Source organism: Myxocyprinus asiaticus, chromosome 16 (genome assembly GCF_019703515.2).
Source record: "Myxocyprinus asiaticus isolate MX2 ecotype Aquarium Trade chromosome 16, UBuf_Myxa_2, whole genome shotgun sequence".
Lineage (NCBI taxonomy): Eukaryota > Metazoa > Chordata > Actinopteri > Cypriniformes > Catostomidae > Myxocyprinus > Myxocyprinus asiaticus.
In genome coordinates, this window is record NC_059359.1 from 1,041,978 (window position 1) to 1,058,797 (window position 16,820).

The 16,820-nt window shown below is 40.1% G+C and overlaps 1 protein-coding gene across 2 annotated transcripts; it reads left to right on the top strand.

Moving 5' to 3' along the window:
• Positions 1-331: 331 nt before the first annotated feature.
• Positions 332-16,565, top strand: wdtc1 (WD and tetratricopeptide repeats 1). Of its 2 annotated transcripts, XM_051720188.1 has the most exons (16): positions 332-522; positions 968-1,097; positions 1,615-1,698; positions 3,186-3,232; positions 3,312-3,423; positions 3,511-3,698; positions 8,866-9,048; positions 11,416-11,510; positions 11,609-11,724; positions 11,857-11,932; positions 12,071-12,161; positions 12,288-12,461; positions 13,408-13,643; positions 13,826-13,994; positions 15,496-15,688; positions 15,861-16,565. In XM_051720188.1, exons 2-16 carry the CDS (start codon positions 1,032-1,034, stop codon positions 16,056-16,058), a joined length of 2,028 nt encoding a protein of 675 aa, XP_051576148.1. In that variant the 5' UTR covers positions 332-522; positions 968-1,031; the 3' UTR covers positions 16,059-16,565. The 2 variants fall into 2 exon arrangements, with proteins under 2 accessions (XP_051576148.1, XP_051576149.1); XM_051720189.1 differs by lacking the exon at positions 12,288-12,461.
• The last annotated feature ends 255 nt before the right edge of the window (positions 16,566-16,820 follow it).

A 16,820-nucleotide genomic window follows, 5' to 3' on the forward strand; every position in this document is an offset into this window, starting at 1 on the left:
GCTGTTTTATCAGAGAAGACACGGACAATTTTGCGACATGTATGTGTCAGTTTACGGCTCTCCCCATTCATTTGTATGGTATCCGCAAACGGTGACTTACTGTCGTAACACGCACGCTTGAAAAATGTTAAAAGATCTCTGGTAAAACAATAATAACTATAGGTTTCATTTTCCTATATTATTCCTATTATTTTACTACGAATATAAGGGTTAAAATATGGTTACTGTATTAAACCCACGGAAAATAAGCTTTTTGTTACTAAATAAAAATAAATAGTTCTGTGTCGTAACTGGATATGATGACACGGCGCATTTAACGTGATCTGGCAACCCGATCAGTCAAGGAAGCGTGTTTGTTATGTAGCTTAGAAATCTTACCAGCGCTTAACCACAACTAGTAATCTGTGAACGGAATACTTTAATCAGCGCTACAGTATCGAGTTTAATTAATCAAACTAGTCTTCGGTTTTCGGCGTGAACATCGAGTTATCTGCGCACATAAGATCAGGCCAGACTGCACAGGTGAGGTGACACTAACTAACTAATAAACAAGCTGACTTTGTTTATGTTTTGGTCAACTGCATCAAATCAGACACTCAAACTAAGCATGTGCATGAATGATATTTTTAGCAGAAATAAAACACATGATTTATGTAGCTGAAATTGAGGTTATATGGCCTGCTTGGTAAAATACACAACAAATTTGCACGACATATTTGTTACTGCATGCAGGTAATGTGTCATGCTTTTATTTATTACCATCGAACACAATATCAAAGTCCACTTGAAGGTTGATTAAAGCCAAGATCTGATCTTTAGTCCAGGACATCTGATAATATGTGTTTTAACAGGTTGTAGTCAGTCATGCCCCAAATTGAATAATCACCCATATTTACTGTAAATATTGTGATTTTGTTTGGGTGGGTGTTATGTCCTGTTAATACATTGTTTTTGTTTTCATTTATAGCTGCTTGGCCTCTCGGTGAGGCTTTGATCGCACAGATGATCGGAGATCTCTGGCATCTGGATCCATGACGTGCTGTGAGACCATGTCCGTACGGAACGTCACTAGTGATCTTCTGCACAGGCAGATCAGGGTGAGAAATGCATTTTATTTTGAGGAAAAAATGTGGTGAGATATACCACAACACAATGCTGTCATTCCGTCATTAGTTTCTCGATTCTGACATTATTTACTCATACTCATGTTATTCCAACCTGTTGTTTTCTCTGTGGAACACAAAAGGAGATATTTTGAAGAATTGTCAGGCAGCTCTTTTCCATACAATGACAGTTTATAGTGACCATGACTGTCAAGCTCCATTAAGAAAAGAAAACAAAGTAGTTTAAAGTAGTCCATACGGCTTACAGACTATATTCCAAGTCTTCTGAAGTGATCCGATAGCTTTGTGTAAGGAACAGACCCAAATTTATGTCGTTATTTACTGAAAATCTTCCCCTTTGCTACAGCTCTTAAATCTCAATCTCTATTTTGCATATTCAAATTACTGTGCCACGTTCAGTTACGACATACACAGGAAACTGCTAGTTTTGCGATATGAGATATAAATTAGTATTTACAATGCAGTCATGTGTGTTGACCCATTTGTGTAGGAGAACTGGGCCCTGGACTTCCAGAGACACTATCATGTGACCGATCCCTTGATAAAGAGACTAGGACTGGAGGCAGAACTACAGGTGACTTTTTATGAACAAATGAGTGTGTTAATATTTTAGGGCTGCTAATTAAAGCTGTTCAATATAGCAAGTAAATGTTGTTTGGATATATTAGTGCTCTTAAATTAAAATGATCACTCTTCCATGTGCTCTGTTAGTTAAAAACGGTTGCTAACTAGATTTCTCACTGTATTTTTTAATTTTTACATTAAACATTTTGTATCTACTTGGCTGCATTGACTTGAAATTGGTTTAAATGATGACTCCTTTGGGGGGATGCATACAAATATGTAGTACATTGAGATACAGTGGCAAGAAAAAGTATGTGAACCCTTTGGAATTAGCTGGTTTTCTGCATTGATTGGTCATATAATGTGATCTCATCTTCGTCAAAGTCACAAGGCCCCATTAAACATTCACAGTGCAGGTTGGGAAAAAGTAAGTGAACCCCTAGGCTAATGACGTCAACATAAGCTAATTAGAGTCAGGAGTTGGCAAACCTGGCATCCAATTAATGAAACAAGATTTGAGGTGTGGGTTAGAGCTACTTGACATATAAAAAGCACTCAAATATTTTGAGTTTGCTATTCACAAGAAGCATCTGCTGACGTGGACTATGCCTCGCCAAAAAGGCCTACATTCCAGAATTGTTGCTTTGCATAAAGCTGGAAAGGGTTACAAAGTTATCTCAAAGATCTTAGATATTCATCTGTCCACAGTTAGACAAATTGTCTATAAATGGAGATGATTTAGTACTATGGGTACTCTCTCTAGAAGTGGCCGTCCAGTCAAGATGACTGAAAGGGCACACCGCAGAATGCTCAATGAGGTATAGAAGAACACTAGAGTGACAGATAAAGACTTGAAGGAATCATTGGAACTGGTTAACATCTCTGTTCATGAGTCTACTATACAGAAAACATTAAACAGGTATTGAACAGGTCCATGGCAGGACATCACAAAGGAAGCCGCTGCTTTCCAACAAAATCTGAAGTTGGGTGAAGCAGCAGGACAATGACCCTAAACATTGAAGTAAATCCACCAGAGTCCAGACCTTAACCCAATAGAGATGCTGTGGAATGACCTCAAGAGAGCCGTTCACACCAGATATCCTCAGAATATGTCTGAGCTGAAGCAATTCTGTAAGGAGGAATGATCCAAAATTCTTTCTGTACGTTGTATAGGTCTAATCTGCAACTACAGTAAACACTTGGTTGAGGTTACTGTTGCCAGAGGAGGTTATTAAATCCTAGGGTTCACTTACTTTTTCCACAGCACTTTGAATGTTTAATGGGATGTGTTCTATAAAGACATGAAAGATTATAATTGTTTGTGTGTTGTTCTTTTAAGCACTTTGGGTTCGTCTATATTTGTGACTTTGACAAAGATGAGATCATATTTTATGACCAGCTAATTCCAAAGGGGTCACATACTTTTTCTTGCCAGTGTACAGTATATATTGAACCTCATCAAAATGCTGAAAAAGACATAATTGTGTGTGTTTTCAGGGTCACTCGGGGTGTGTGAACTGTCTGGAGTGGAATGAGAGGGGAGAGTAAGTGCTCTGAATCTCAGTGTGTTTATGTGATTGTCTCTCTAAATAAACTCATTCTTTACTTGTTCTTTGTGTTTAGTCTTCTGGCATCAGGATCCGATGATCAGCACGCTATCATCTGGGATCCATTCAGACACAAGAAGCTCGTCACAATGCACACAGGACATGCTGCCAACATCTTCTCAGTGAAGGTGAACTTCAGACTTGAGCACTAGAGTCACAGATGAATTTAGTACCTTAAGTATTATTTATCGATTTCTGATTGTGCCTGTTTACAGTTTCTGCCTCACTCCGAGGACCGAATCTTAATCACAGGAGCCGCAGATACCAAGGTGCACGTCCACGACATCACAGCAAAAGAAACCATTCACATGTTCTCAGATCACACAAACCGGGTCAAACGAATCGCCACGGCGCCCCTGTGGCCCAACACGTTCTGGAGTGCCGCTGAAGACGGGGTCATCAGGTAGGTTGTGTATCTGCCTCAGATGCCACGCCCAGGTTCACATGGCATGTACAAACAAAATGAATTGTGGTTGGTAACTTAACATGTTGGTCAGACAGTCTTTTCCTGTCTAAAGGAAGTCACACATCAAGCCTGTTTTTTCTGTGCGAATGTTTGTTTTGAACAAGCTTTTGACTAGGAACAGTGGTTTCCCAATGGCACAAATTAACACTGTTTTTCAACAAAAACTATGGCTCCTACATTCTACAATATTAGTAGCACTTTATTATAAGGTAACATTTGTTAACATTAGTAAATGCATTAGGTATCATGAACCTACAATTAACAATATATTTATTCTTTGTTAATGTTAGTAATAAAAATACAATTGTTCATTTTTAGTTTGTTAGTTCATGCTGCATTAACTAATGTGAACATATACAACTTTTGATTTGAACAATGTGTTAGTATATGTTGAAATTAACAGTAACCAAGATGAATAAATGCTGTAAAAGTGTTATTCATTTGTAGTTCATGTTAACTAATGTTGTTACTAATGTTAACAAATGTAACCTATTTTAGTGTTACCAAAATATTACTATAGTAAAACCGTAGTTAAACTATGGTATTTGCATTAGTAAAACCATGGCACCCACAAAATTATGATTTTTATTAACAACATTTTCATTTTCCTGTATTATCACTATGGTTTCGGGAATGCAAAACTATTTTGAGGGAATGTAAAACTCACTGCGAGGGAACGCAAAACTATTTTGAGGGAACGCAAAACTCACTGCGTGGGAACGCAAAACTATTTTGAGGGAATGTAAAACTCACTGCGAGGGCAAAACTATTTTGAGGGAATGTAAAACTCACTGCGAGGGCAAAACTATTTTGAGGGAATGTAAAACTCACTGCGAGGGCAAAACTATTTTGAGGGAATGCAAAACTCACTGCGAGGGCAAAACTATTTTGAGGGAATGTAAAACTCACTGCGAGGGCAAACTTTTGAGGGAAACTCACGCGGGCAAAACTATTTTGAGGGAACGCAAAACTCACTGCGTGGGAACGCAAAACTATTTTGAGGGAACGCAAAACTCACTGCGAGGGAACGCAAAACTATTTTGAGGGAATGCAAAACTCACTGCGAGGGCAAAACTATTTTGAGGGAACGCAAATCTCACTGCGAGGGAACGCAAAACTATTTTGAGGGAATGCAAAACTCACTGCGTGGGAACGCAAAACTATTTTGAGGGAACACAAAACTCACTGCGAGGGAACGCAAAACTCACTGCGAGGGCAAAACTATTTTGAGGGAATGTAAAACTCACTGCGAGGGAACACAAAACTATTTTGAGGGAACACAAAACTATTTTGAGGGAACGCAAAACTATTTTGAGGGAATGTAAAACTCACTGCGTGGGAACGCAAAACTATTTTGAGGGAATGCAAAACTCACTGCGTGGGAACGCAAAACTATTTTGAGGGAACACAAAACTCACTGCGAGGGAACGCAAAACTCACTGCGAGGGCAAAACTATTTTGAGGGAATGTAAAACTCACTGCGAGGGAACACAAAACTATTTTGAGGGAACGCAAAACTATTTTGAGGGAACGCAAAACTCACTGCGAGGGAACGCAAAACTATTTTGAGGGAACGCAAAACTCACTGCGTGGGAACGCAAAACTATTTTGAGGGAACACAAAACTCACTGCGTGGGAACGCAAAACTATTTTGAGGGAATGCAAAACTCACTGCGAGGGCAAAACTATTTTGAGGGAATGTAAAACTCACTGCGAGGGCAAAACTATTTTGAGGGAATGTAAAACTCACTGCGAGGGCAAAACTATTTTGAGGGAACGCAAAACTCACTGCGAGGGAACGCAAAACTATTTTGAGGGAACGCAAAACTCACTGCGTGGGAACGCAAAACTATTTTGAGGGAACGCAAAACTCACTGCGAGGGAACGCAAAACTATTTTGAGGGAATGCAAAACTCACTGCGAGGGCAAAACTATTTTGAGGGAACGCAAATCTCACTGCGAGGGAACGCAAAACTATTTTGAGGGAACGCAAAACTCACTGCGAGGGAACGCAAAACTCACTGCGAGGGCAAAACTATTTTGAGGGAATGTAAAACTCACTGCGAGGGAACGCAAAACTATTTTGAGGGAACGCAAAACTATTTTGAGGGAACGCAAAACTCACTGCGAGGGAACGCAAAACTATTTTGAGGGAACGCAAAACTCACTGCATGGGAACGCAAAACTATTTTGAGGGAACGCAAAACTCACTGCGAGGGAACGCAAAACTCACTGCAAGGGAACGCAAAACTCACTGCGAGGGAACGCAAAACTATTTTGAGGGAACGCAAAACTCACTGCGTGGGAACGCAAAACTATTTTGAGGGAACGCAAAACACTGCGAGGGAACGCAAAACTATTTTGAGGGAATGCAAAACTCACTGCGTGGGAACGCAAAACTATTTTGAGGGAACACAAAACTCACTGCGAGGGAACGCAAAACTCACTGCGAGGGCAAAACTATTTTGAGGGAATGTAAAACTCACTGCGAGGGAACGCAAAACTATTTTGAGGGAACGCAAAACTATTTTGAGGGAACGCAAAACTCACTGCGAGGGAACGCAAAACTATTTTGAGGGAACGCAAAACTCACTGCGTGGGAACGCAAAACTATTTTGAGGGAACGCAAAACTCACTGCGAGGGAACGCAAAACTCACTGCAAGGGAACGCAAAACTCACTGCGAGGGAACGCAAAACTATTTTGAGGGAAGGCAAAACTCACTGCGTGGGAACGCAAAACTATTTTGAGGGAACGCAAAACACTGCGAGGGAACGCAAAACTATTTTGAGGGAATGCAAAACTCACTGCGAGGGAACGCAAAACTATTTTGAGGGAATGCAAAACTCACTGCGAGGGAATGCAAAACTCACTGCGAGGGAACGCAAAACTATTTTGAGCGAACGCAAAACTCACTGCGAGGGCAAAACTATTTTGAGGGAACGCAAATCTCACTGCGAGGGAACGCAAAACTATTTTGAGGGAACGCAAAACTCACTGCGTGGGAACGCAAAACTATTTTGAGGGAACACAAAACTCACTGCGAGGGAACGCAAAACTCACTGCGAGGGCAAAACTATTTTGAGGGAATGTAAAACTCACTGCGAGGGAACGCAAAACTATTTTGAGGGAACGCAAAACTATTTTGAGGGAACGCAAAACTCACTGCGAGGGAACGCAAAACTATTTTGAGGGAACGCAAAACTATTTTGAGGGAACGCAAAACTCACTGCGAGGGAACGCAAAACTCACTGCGAGGGAACGCAAAACTATTTTGAGGGAACGCAAAACTCACTGCGTGGGAACGCAAAACTCACTGCGAGGGAACGCAAAACTATTTTGAGCGAACGCAAAACTCACTGCGAGGGAACGCAAAACTATTTTGAGGGAACGCAAAACTCACTGCAAGGGAACGCAAAACTCACTGCGTGGGAACGCAAAACTATTTTGAGCGAACACAAAACTCACTGCGAGGGAACGCAAAACTTACTGCGAGGGAACGCAAAGCTATTTTGAGGGAACGCAAAACTCACTGCGAGGGAACGCAAAACTCACTGCGAGGGAACGCAAAACTATTTTGAGGGAACGCAAAACTCACTGCAAGGGAACGCAAAACTCACTGCGAGGGAACGCAAAACTATTTTGAGGGAACGCAAAACTCACTGCGAGGGAACGCAAAACTCACTGCGAGGGAACGCAAAACTATTTTGAGGGAACGCAAAACTCACTGCGTGGGAACGCAAATCTCACTGCGAGGGAACGCAAAACTATTTTGAGGGAACGCAAAACTCACTGCGTGGGAACGCAAAACTATTTTGAGGGAACACAAAACTCACTGCGAGGGAACGCAAAACTCACTGCGAGGGCAAAACTATTTTGAGGGAATGTAAAACTCACTGCGAGGGAACGCAAAACTATTTTGAGGGAACGCAAAACTATTTTGAGGGAACGCAAAACTCACTGCGAGGGAACGCAAAACTATTTTGAGGGAATGCAAAACTCACTGCGAGGGCAAAACTATTTTGAGGGAACGCAAAACTCACTGCGAGGGAACGCAAAACTCACTGCGAGGGAACGCAAAACTATTTTGAGGGAACGCAAAACTCACTGCGAGGGAACGCAAAACTATTTTGAGCGAACGCAAAACTCACTGCGAGGGAACGCAAAACTATTTTGAGGGAACGCAAAACTCACTGCAAGGGAACGCAAAACTCACTGCGTGGGAACGCAAAACTATTTTGAGCGAACACAAAACTCACTGCGAGGGAACGCAAAACTTACTGTGAGGGAACGCAAAACTATTTTGAGGGAACGCAAAACTCACTGCGAGGGAACGCAAAACTCACTGCGTGGGAACGCAAAACTATTTTGAGCGAACGCAAAACTCACTGCGAGGGAACGCAAAACTCACTGCGAGGGCAGGCAAAACTATTGGGAGGGCACGCAAAACTTTTTTTTGTTTTTTTTTAATCCTGCCCTGTCCTCTAAGGGGCTCCATAGAATATGGTCCGAGCAGGAAAACAAAATAAATATGTTTGTAGGACAGTGCTGCATACTGTACAGTGGTAGTTTTGTTTTTCATTTTATTTGTAATGGTCTTGGTGTGAATGGAACTTTTGACGGTTATTCTCGCAAATTCGTCATAAATTTGGTGTGAATAGGCCTTAAGTGTGCAGTTATTGGCCAGAGTGGACCCTTTTAACAGACTATGTTGCGTGTTTCCACTTTATTTAGCAGTGTAAATCTAGTCAGTGTATTTTTTTTTTTACCCTCTGTACCTGTACGCTGTCTCAGAGGGAATAGAAACAAGTCACACTTATGAGAAAAAGCTTATATGCCCTTGAAAAGCATGTTCCATCCGCTCCAGATGTTGTGTTGGCTGCAGGGTGGTATCTCCCATCAGGGGGCTCGCACATGCCCAGGCACAGTAGGTCTCTCGACAGTGCCAAAGCTTACTGCCACACTGTCTTATGCTTTCCATGTAGAGGACACATGGACAATGTATGAAGAGCTTTTTGGAAAACCGCTTTCACTCCAGCCAAACAAACTGAAATCTGACGTCAAACCATGTTTTTAATTAATCTGTTTTTTCCCTGTCTCTGCAGGCAGTATGACTTGAGAGAGAGCGGCAAGCGGTCCGAGGTTTTAATTGACCTGACAGAGTTTTGCGGGCAGCTTGTCGAAGCCAAATGTCTCGCTATCAACCCACGTGACAACAACTACATGGCTGTGGGAGCCAATGGGCCCTTTGTTCGGCTTTATGACATTAGAATGATCCACAATCACAGGTGAGTTTATTAGAATAAAGAAATGTTGCTCCCACTCGTATTATTCCAAACCTGTATGTCTGTCTATCTTCTGTGAAACACAAAATTAAATGAGAAACCAAATGTCCGAGCTGCTCTTTTGCATACAATGAAAGTGATGGTGATTTATACTACCAAACTCCAAAAAAAAAAAAAAAAAAGAAAAAACACCTTAAAAGTATCATTAACCCTTTTAGCTCTGAAGGTGTTTTGAAAGTTTTCTGTTTTAGTGGCATACCCAAAATGTAAGGCTTATAACTCGACAAGTAGGGTAAAGTGTTTGGTGTCATTGTAAAGAAAACTTTTCACGTTTTTTAATGATATACATTCTGAGACTCTCAGCCTAAGAAACTGCTGAAAAAACAATTTAGCCAAAAATGTACTTTTTTTCTTATTTAACATTATATATCTCTGGGTGTAAATAAGGTGACTCTGAAAAACTGCTTTTGTTTTGTTCCCAATCATGTCAACTGTATCTGAGAAAATGTTTGTGTTTATACAACAAAGTAATCAAAAGTTATAACATTACAAAAATAACTGATCATAGTGTCCAAAAACGTCTCCAAATAAATAAAACATAATAATTGTACATAAGAACTAATTACACATGCAAACACAACAATGACTAAAGGTTTGCATAGCATGCAGACATGATTTTAGTAATGAGATTTCACAGAATGAGTTTCATTCTGTGTCATTTGTGTCATCATTGAGTCTGTGTCATGTATTTGGCGCCATCTCCTGGTGGTCATATGTAACATTGTGCTTCATGTGGATTATCTAATGATCTATACATCTGATTACCTTGTGTGTGGACTCGTTTGAAAGATAATCACCTCCTCTAAGTAATTGTATTATATTTTATGTTCCGTTTATGTTTGTGAAGTTATAAGTAAAAATGCGGCATATAAGCAACACCAAAATAATTGTCAAAGACATACACTTCGCTATTACTCGCAATTTGTTTGTCTGTGATTAAAACAAATAGGTTGGTTGTATTCTGCTGTTTGAGGGCCTTCCAACGACATATGACACATGACTATTTGATCAGTTTGATGCTTTTACTGATTGCAATATAATTTACAGTGCAAATTTGTTTTTATAAATCATCAAAATGGAACACTTCTGATGATTATCAGTAAATAAGGTGTAGTGCATGAGTTGTTTAACCACTTCAACTCTACGGGCGGCGCTATATCACAAAAAAAGTTTACGCTTAAAACATTAAAGTCTCTGTATACATAAGTCAGGCATATGAGGTATCATTTGAAAGCTTAGAATTTAAACTTTTCGGAGATAAACATCACTTCTGCATTTATGTTACTTAAAATAACAAAATAAGGCCTCAAAACATTCGTGTTGAAAAGTAGCACCCCCTAGAGGTAATGGGCTAGAAATATTTATATAAAAATAAAAGTCCTTCACATAGCATCTAAATGGACAAGTCATATATCAAATGAAAGCTCTCACTCTCAGGAATGTGACTGTATAGTTTATGTTGTTGCACTAATACCACAGATCGAAAGATGTTCAAAAGTATCACAAAGTGAAATATGATTTCTGTAAGTCATCAAATACAAACGTCTATTTTGTGCTCTGATAACTGCTGCTGTAAGCCCCAAATAGCTAAAAGCTTTAAATCTGCTTTTACTTTAGGCAGTTTTCTAAGAAATTAGCCATTGTTTAGTTGTCTGTGAGCTTGCTTGTGTGAATAATCTAATGTTATATCATAGATGTCAAGAACAAAATATGCCATACAGAAGAAAAAGCATGCAAAATAAATAATCAGAAAAATATGTTTTTGACTATTGATGATAAATTGTTATATATCATCATCATCATAAATGGGAGGATCTCAGCTTTCTAAAGACACTTAGATTGAGCTTATAGTCCACTCAGAGGCCGAGATATTCAATGAAATAATGAGGGTGGTGCTTGAACTGAAAATTAGACTGAATGTCTATGGACGAGCACATCTGTGAGGGATAAAATGCGTTAGAGCGCCACCTACATTTCAAATCTGTATATTGTGATGGAATGTGATAGAGAAAACATATTTTTTCTAGTGCTTTCTGCCATCTAGTGGAATAAAATGAGACTTTTCAAAGTGATCTAGAGGGAACAGAACCAGAATTACATGTTTACAAAGATAGGGGGTAGAGTTGGGGGGAGGGGTGTTCTCTGAAAAATGAGACCAATTTTTTGCTTTTAAATTTGAGTGTGAAAAATTTTATGGAAATGAGCAACTTTGGAATTCTGCTAAGCATCTTTTGTGTTTCACGGAAGAAAGTCGAACAGGTTTTCGGGAGAGGTGTTGTTTTAAATATTATGCTATATTTCTTCTTGTAGGAAGTCTCTAAGTCAGAGCTCATCAACCGGAGTTCATACTTTTTGTGACAAGCGGAAATCGATACCGGACGGGGCAGGACAGTACTATGTGGCAGGTTTGTATTCAGTCGTGCTGTTCGAACGTTTTATTGAACAAAGTTTTGTCGCTCTAATTCTTATCTGCTTTTACAGAAATGTATTTCTCTGTTTGCAGGTCATTTACCGGTCAAACTTCCTGACTATAATAACAGATTAAGAGTTCTGGTGGCAACTTATGTGACCTTCAGTCCTGACGGTACGGAGCTACTGGTTAACATGGGTGGAGAACAGGTGATCAACTTGAATAGTGATTGTTTTGTAAGGATCTTATAATGCTGAAAGTTATTATAAGATTAAATTATTAAAGGACAAAAAGACTGTCCATTGCCGATAAACATTCATGCAATGTTGTTTCCTTTTCAGGTTTATTTATTCGATTTGACATTCAAACAAAGACCTTACACATTTCTGCTGCCCAAAAAGTGCCACTCATCATCAGGTAAGAAGCAATATTATTAATGAAAGATGTGCTATTCAGGAATATTAGGTATTGTAGTTAATTATGTTCATTACTGGCATCATGTTGTACTGTTGTGCTCTTGGTTAATGTTTGTTTATGGTGCACTTCTCTTGGCAGAGGTACAGAATGGCAAAACCACTAACGGATTGTCCAATGGAATTCACCTTCCTGCCAGTCGCCTCAGACTGACTCACGGCAAACTTTACAGGTAATGATTCATCTTTTCCCTTATCCAGGTTAGGGATGGACATGAGTACTCGAGGACTCAGAAGTGACAGCAGTGGTATTCATATTTTCATGAGCTGTGCTAACTGTTGCTATGTGTGTGTGTCAGTGGATCAGGTGATCTTCCTCCTTACCTGGAGAGAATCAAGCAGCAGGCGAATGATGCGTTCGCACGGCAGCAGTGGACTCAAGCCATACAGCTGTACAGTCTGGGCATCCATGAGGATGGCCAAAACGCCATGCTGTATGGGAACCGTGCCGCCGCCTACATGAAGCGCAAATGGTGTGATATAAAATGTCTTCAGACTGAATGCGTTACAGCGTTAAAAAAAGCTAGAGGCAACTAAAATAAAAATTGAAGCTATAAAAGTGTGCTACAATAAGAACGAAAACTAAATAGAATCATAGAGAAAATTACTAGCACACAAAATGTGATGGTATTATTTTGAGCATGAGTAGTTTCTGATTAAGTGCCATCACAGGCAGATAATATGGTAGGCTAACACTTTAAAATAAAGTTGCACTCGTTAGCATTAATAAACGCAGCATGAACAAACAAAGAACAATGTTGTTTTATAGTATTTATTAGTTCAATGTTAATTTAGAAATCTACAATTGTTCATTGTAGTTCAAGTTAGTTCATATTGCATTAATGTTAAGATATACCATGTATTAACCTCCTGAGACCCGAGTGTGACTGTTGTGTGCATTTTCCATTTCCCTTTTTTGATTTGTAACTAGTAGCATGTAATAAACATGCAAACAAACAAACAAAAAAGGTTTTCTAGAGCAAATAGTTTTCCTAAAAATGTATGTCCTCATATGTGGACATCATGTTTATCAGGGCGCTGACATGTGAAAATGAACAGATTTTTTGAAGCGGCTTATCAAACGAAACAAGATACTCAGGAGTCAGTGGGTTTCAATTAATTTAAATTATGCGTTGAGTATAGCGGAGCTAAAATACAACATCCACACATGTGCCGTTTTAAAAAAAAATGCAAATGAAATAAAAACTAGTGAAATTTTCAAAACTATAATAACCCTGCAGAGACATCCGTCTACCACATGTTGAACAGCCCCTAATGATGTGAAATACATCTTATAAATGTGTAATTTAGACTCGGAGTTCTGATTGGACAAGCTTTGTTCAAAGCAGTTTAGTGGATTGTTGTTTGATTATTTGAATGTATGTTGTGTTTATGTGGTTTTACTCTTTGTCTCTGCAGGGACGGTGATCACTATGACGCACTGCGAGACTGTCTCAAGGCCCTGTCAGTCAACCCCAGTCATCTGAAAGCACACTTCCGTTTAGCACGCTGTCTATTTGAACTCAAATACATCGCAGAGGCGCTGGAGTGTCTAGACGACTTCAAAGGAAAGTTTCCGGATCAAGCGCAAAGCAATGCATGTGACGCGCTGGACAAGGACATTAAAGCAGCGCTCTTCTCAAAAACAGACTCTTGTACGTTCTTTACAAACACTGATTTTTTTCCTGCTGTTCGTGGCCTGATCAGAACAGAACTGTGGTTTATTTTATTATTCACACCAGTTGAGATGCACTGCTTTACAATAACTCTTGTATTTTGTTTGATTGGCATGTGAATAATCAAACCTGTCTAAATATTCTCCATTTATCTGATGCAGCTGAAGATAAAAAGGGGAACAGCTCGATCCGCTTCCATAATTTCAGCCGGAAAGAGTCGATCCCTGAAGATGAGATGGTCCTGAGAGAGAGAAGCCTCGACTATAAACATCGCTACTGTGGTCACTGCAACACCACCACTGACATCAAGGAAGCCAACTTTTTTGGAAGGTCGGTCTGCTCTTATTATAGTGATTGATTAAGACTTATACTATATATATTGTTACTGATTCTTAACTTCTCCTAGATCTATCTGTCTGTCTGTCTGTGTCTTTCCGTTTGTCTGTCTTATCTGTTTGTGTCTGTCTGTCTGTCTATCTATCTGCCAGTCTGTCTGTGTCTGCCAGTCTGTCTGTGTCTGCCAGTCTGTCTGTGTCTGCCTGTCTGTCTGTCTATCTATCTGTCAATCTGTGTGTGTGTCTGTCTATCTGTCTGTGTCTGTCAATCTGTTTGTGTTTGTCTGTCTGTGTGTGTGTGTCTATCTGTCAATCTGTCTGTGTCTGTCTATCTGTTTGTGTTTGTCTGTCAATCTGTTTGTGTTTGTCTGTCAATCTGTCTGTGTGTGTGTGTCTGTCTGTCTGTCAATCTGTCTGTGTCTGTCTATCTGTCTGTGTCTGTCAATCTGTTTGTTTTTGTCTGTCAATCTGTCTGTCTGTCAATCTATCTGTCTGTCTATCTGTCTGTGTCTGTCAATCTGTTTGTGTTTGTCAATCTGTCTGCCTATCTATCTGTCAGTGTGTCTGCATCTGTGTCTGTCTGTTTGTCTGTGTGTGTGTCTGTTTGTTGTCAATCTGTCTGTCAATCTTTCTGTGTCTATCTGTCTTTGTCAATCTGTTTCTGTTTGTCTGTGTGTGTGTCTGTCTGTCTGTCTATCTATCTATCTGTCTCTGTGTATGTGTGTCAATCTGTCTGTTTGTCTGTGTCAGTCTGTCTGTGTGTCAATCTGTCTGTGTCTGTCTGTGTGTGTGTGTATCTGTCTGTTGGTATACGTGTCTGTCTGTTAATCTGTCAGTCTTTCTGTTTGTATATCTGTCTGTGTCTGTCAATCTGTCTGTCTGTAACTGTCTGTGTGTCAATCTGTAGGTGTCTGTCTGTCTGTCTATCTATCTGTCAGTCTGCCTGTCTGTCTGTGTGTCTGTCTGTTGGTATGCATGTCTGTCTGTTAATCTGTCAGTCTTTCTGTTTGTGTGTCTGTCTGTCTGTCTGTATCTGTCTGTCTGTCTTTCTGTATGTTTGTCTATCTGTCTGTCTTTTTGTTTGTCAATCTGTCTTTCTGTATATGTGTCTGTGTCTATCTCTCTGTTGGTATGCATGTCTGTCTGTTAATCTGTCGCTCTTTCTGTTTGTGTGTCGGTCTGTCAATTTGTCTGTCTGTATTTCTGTCAATCTGTCTCGCTGTGTCTGTCTATCTATCTATCTATCTATCTATCTATCTAACTAACTGTCTGTCTGTCTGTCTGTCTAGCAATCTGTGTGCCTGTCTATCTATCTGTCTGTGTATCTGTCTACCTTTCCATCTATCTGTCTATCAATATTTCCATCTGTATGTCTAACTGCCATAGCAACCAACAAAACACACTAGTAACTCTGTATCATTTATCCAGAATACACCAGCAGTTACAATACAATGTGTGTTATTTTGTCAGTTTAATTCTGTATTTACTCTCGACAGTAAAAGTCAGTACATAGTGAGCGGTTCTGACGATGGCTCGTTTTTCATCTGGGAGAAAGAGACGACAAACCTGGTGCGGATCTTACAGGGAGACGAGTCTATAGTGAACTGCCTACAGCCACATCCCAGTTACTGTTTCCTGGCAACCAGCGGCATCGATCCAGTGGTGCGATTGTGGAGCCCCAGACCAGAGGTATTAAAGCAGTCTAACAGCACATCACTGCCATGTGTCATTAGTTTTGAGGGAATGTAGAGCCTCCTGCGGTGTGACAGTGAATATTCACAATATATCTGGAGTGGTTAAGTTGGTATAAAATGAAGCAACATTCTGTACATCCCAATGATTTGAATGTGTTTTAATCCAGTCGGAAAGTGAGAATTGTCGTGTGGTGGAGGACATGGACGGAGCGGCGCAGGCCAACCAACGGCGCATGAATGCCGACCCACTGGAGGTGATGCTGTTGAACATGGGCTACCGCATCACGGGTCTGAACAGCAGAGGAGCCGAGGGCTCTGATGAAGAGGACAGCTCAGATGGGCAGGTGCAATGCCGATCCAGCTAGAATGACACAGTCTTCCATCACGCACCCATCCCGTTTGAGAAGAGGGGAAAGCATCTTACATATTTACTTTTCAGTTTCAGTTTGTGAACATGAATTTTGTCGCTTGCACTCTATGCACTGGCCACATGGACAGTAGATGTTTGGAGAGGAGGAGGCCCATGACGAGGATGAGGTGCGCTTCAAATGCCCCTCGCTAAACCGAAGTTGAGTCAAAGCACTTATAGATCAATGTCTGCAAAAACATAGCGTGCTACAGTCAGGTTAAAGCTTGTTTCCAAAGTTGCAAAGCGCTCTGTTTTCTTTCTAATACAGGGCTTGCTGCTGGACGCTGTTGGCCACGATATTTTGTTCTCATTTTCTTTCTTTTCCGAATGAACTTGATAATCGTTAGGAGCGTCAGAGGACAGTCAAGTGTGTTATCGTTCCATAAAGTATGTTTATAGGACTGCAGCACTTTCATTTTGAATATATTCTGGAAAAATAAACAGTGTTTGTGTTCGATCGAGACTTGCGTTTTGAATGTTCGTGGATCCTCTGGTTTGCTGGGACTGAAGATGTTTTGTTGTTCATGTTTATTGTAATGTTTTGAAACATTGGAATTGTATGTTTTTTTTTAGAACAAGAAGGACGGCCGACCGTTGCTTTTTTATCTTCATAGATAAACCTGAGAAGAGATTATAAAACATTATACAGGAATAAACAAACACAAAGACAGACTCTACACAAAGATTTTAACGCACATAAAAAGATGCTGACGTTTGC

Coding starts and splice junctions, on each gene's coding strand:
- wdtc1 (XM_051720188.1), top strand. CDS start 1,032: ATGACGTGCTGTGAGACCATGTCCGTACGGAACGTCACTAGTGATCTT. Junction 1,699..3,185: donor GACTGGAGGCAGAACTACAG/GTGACTTTTTAT, acceptor GTGTGTTTTCAG/GGTCACTCGGGGTGTGTGAA. Junction 11,933..12,070: donor AAAGTGCCACTCATCATCAG/GTAAGAAGCAAT, acceptor TTCTCTTGGCAG/AGGTACAGAATGGCAAAACC.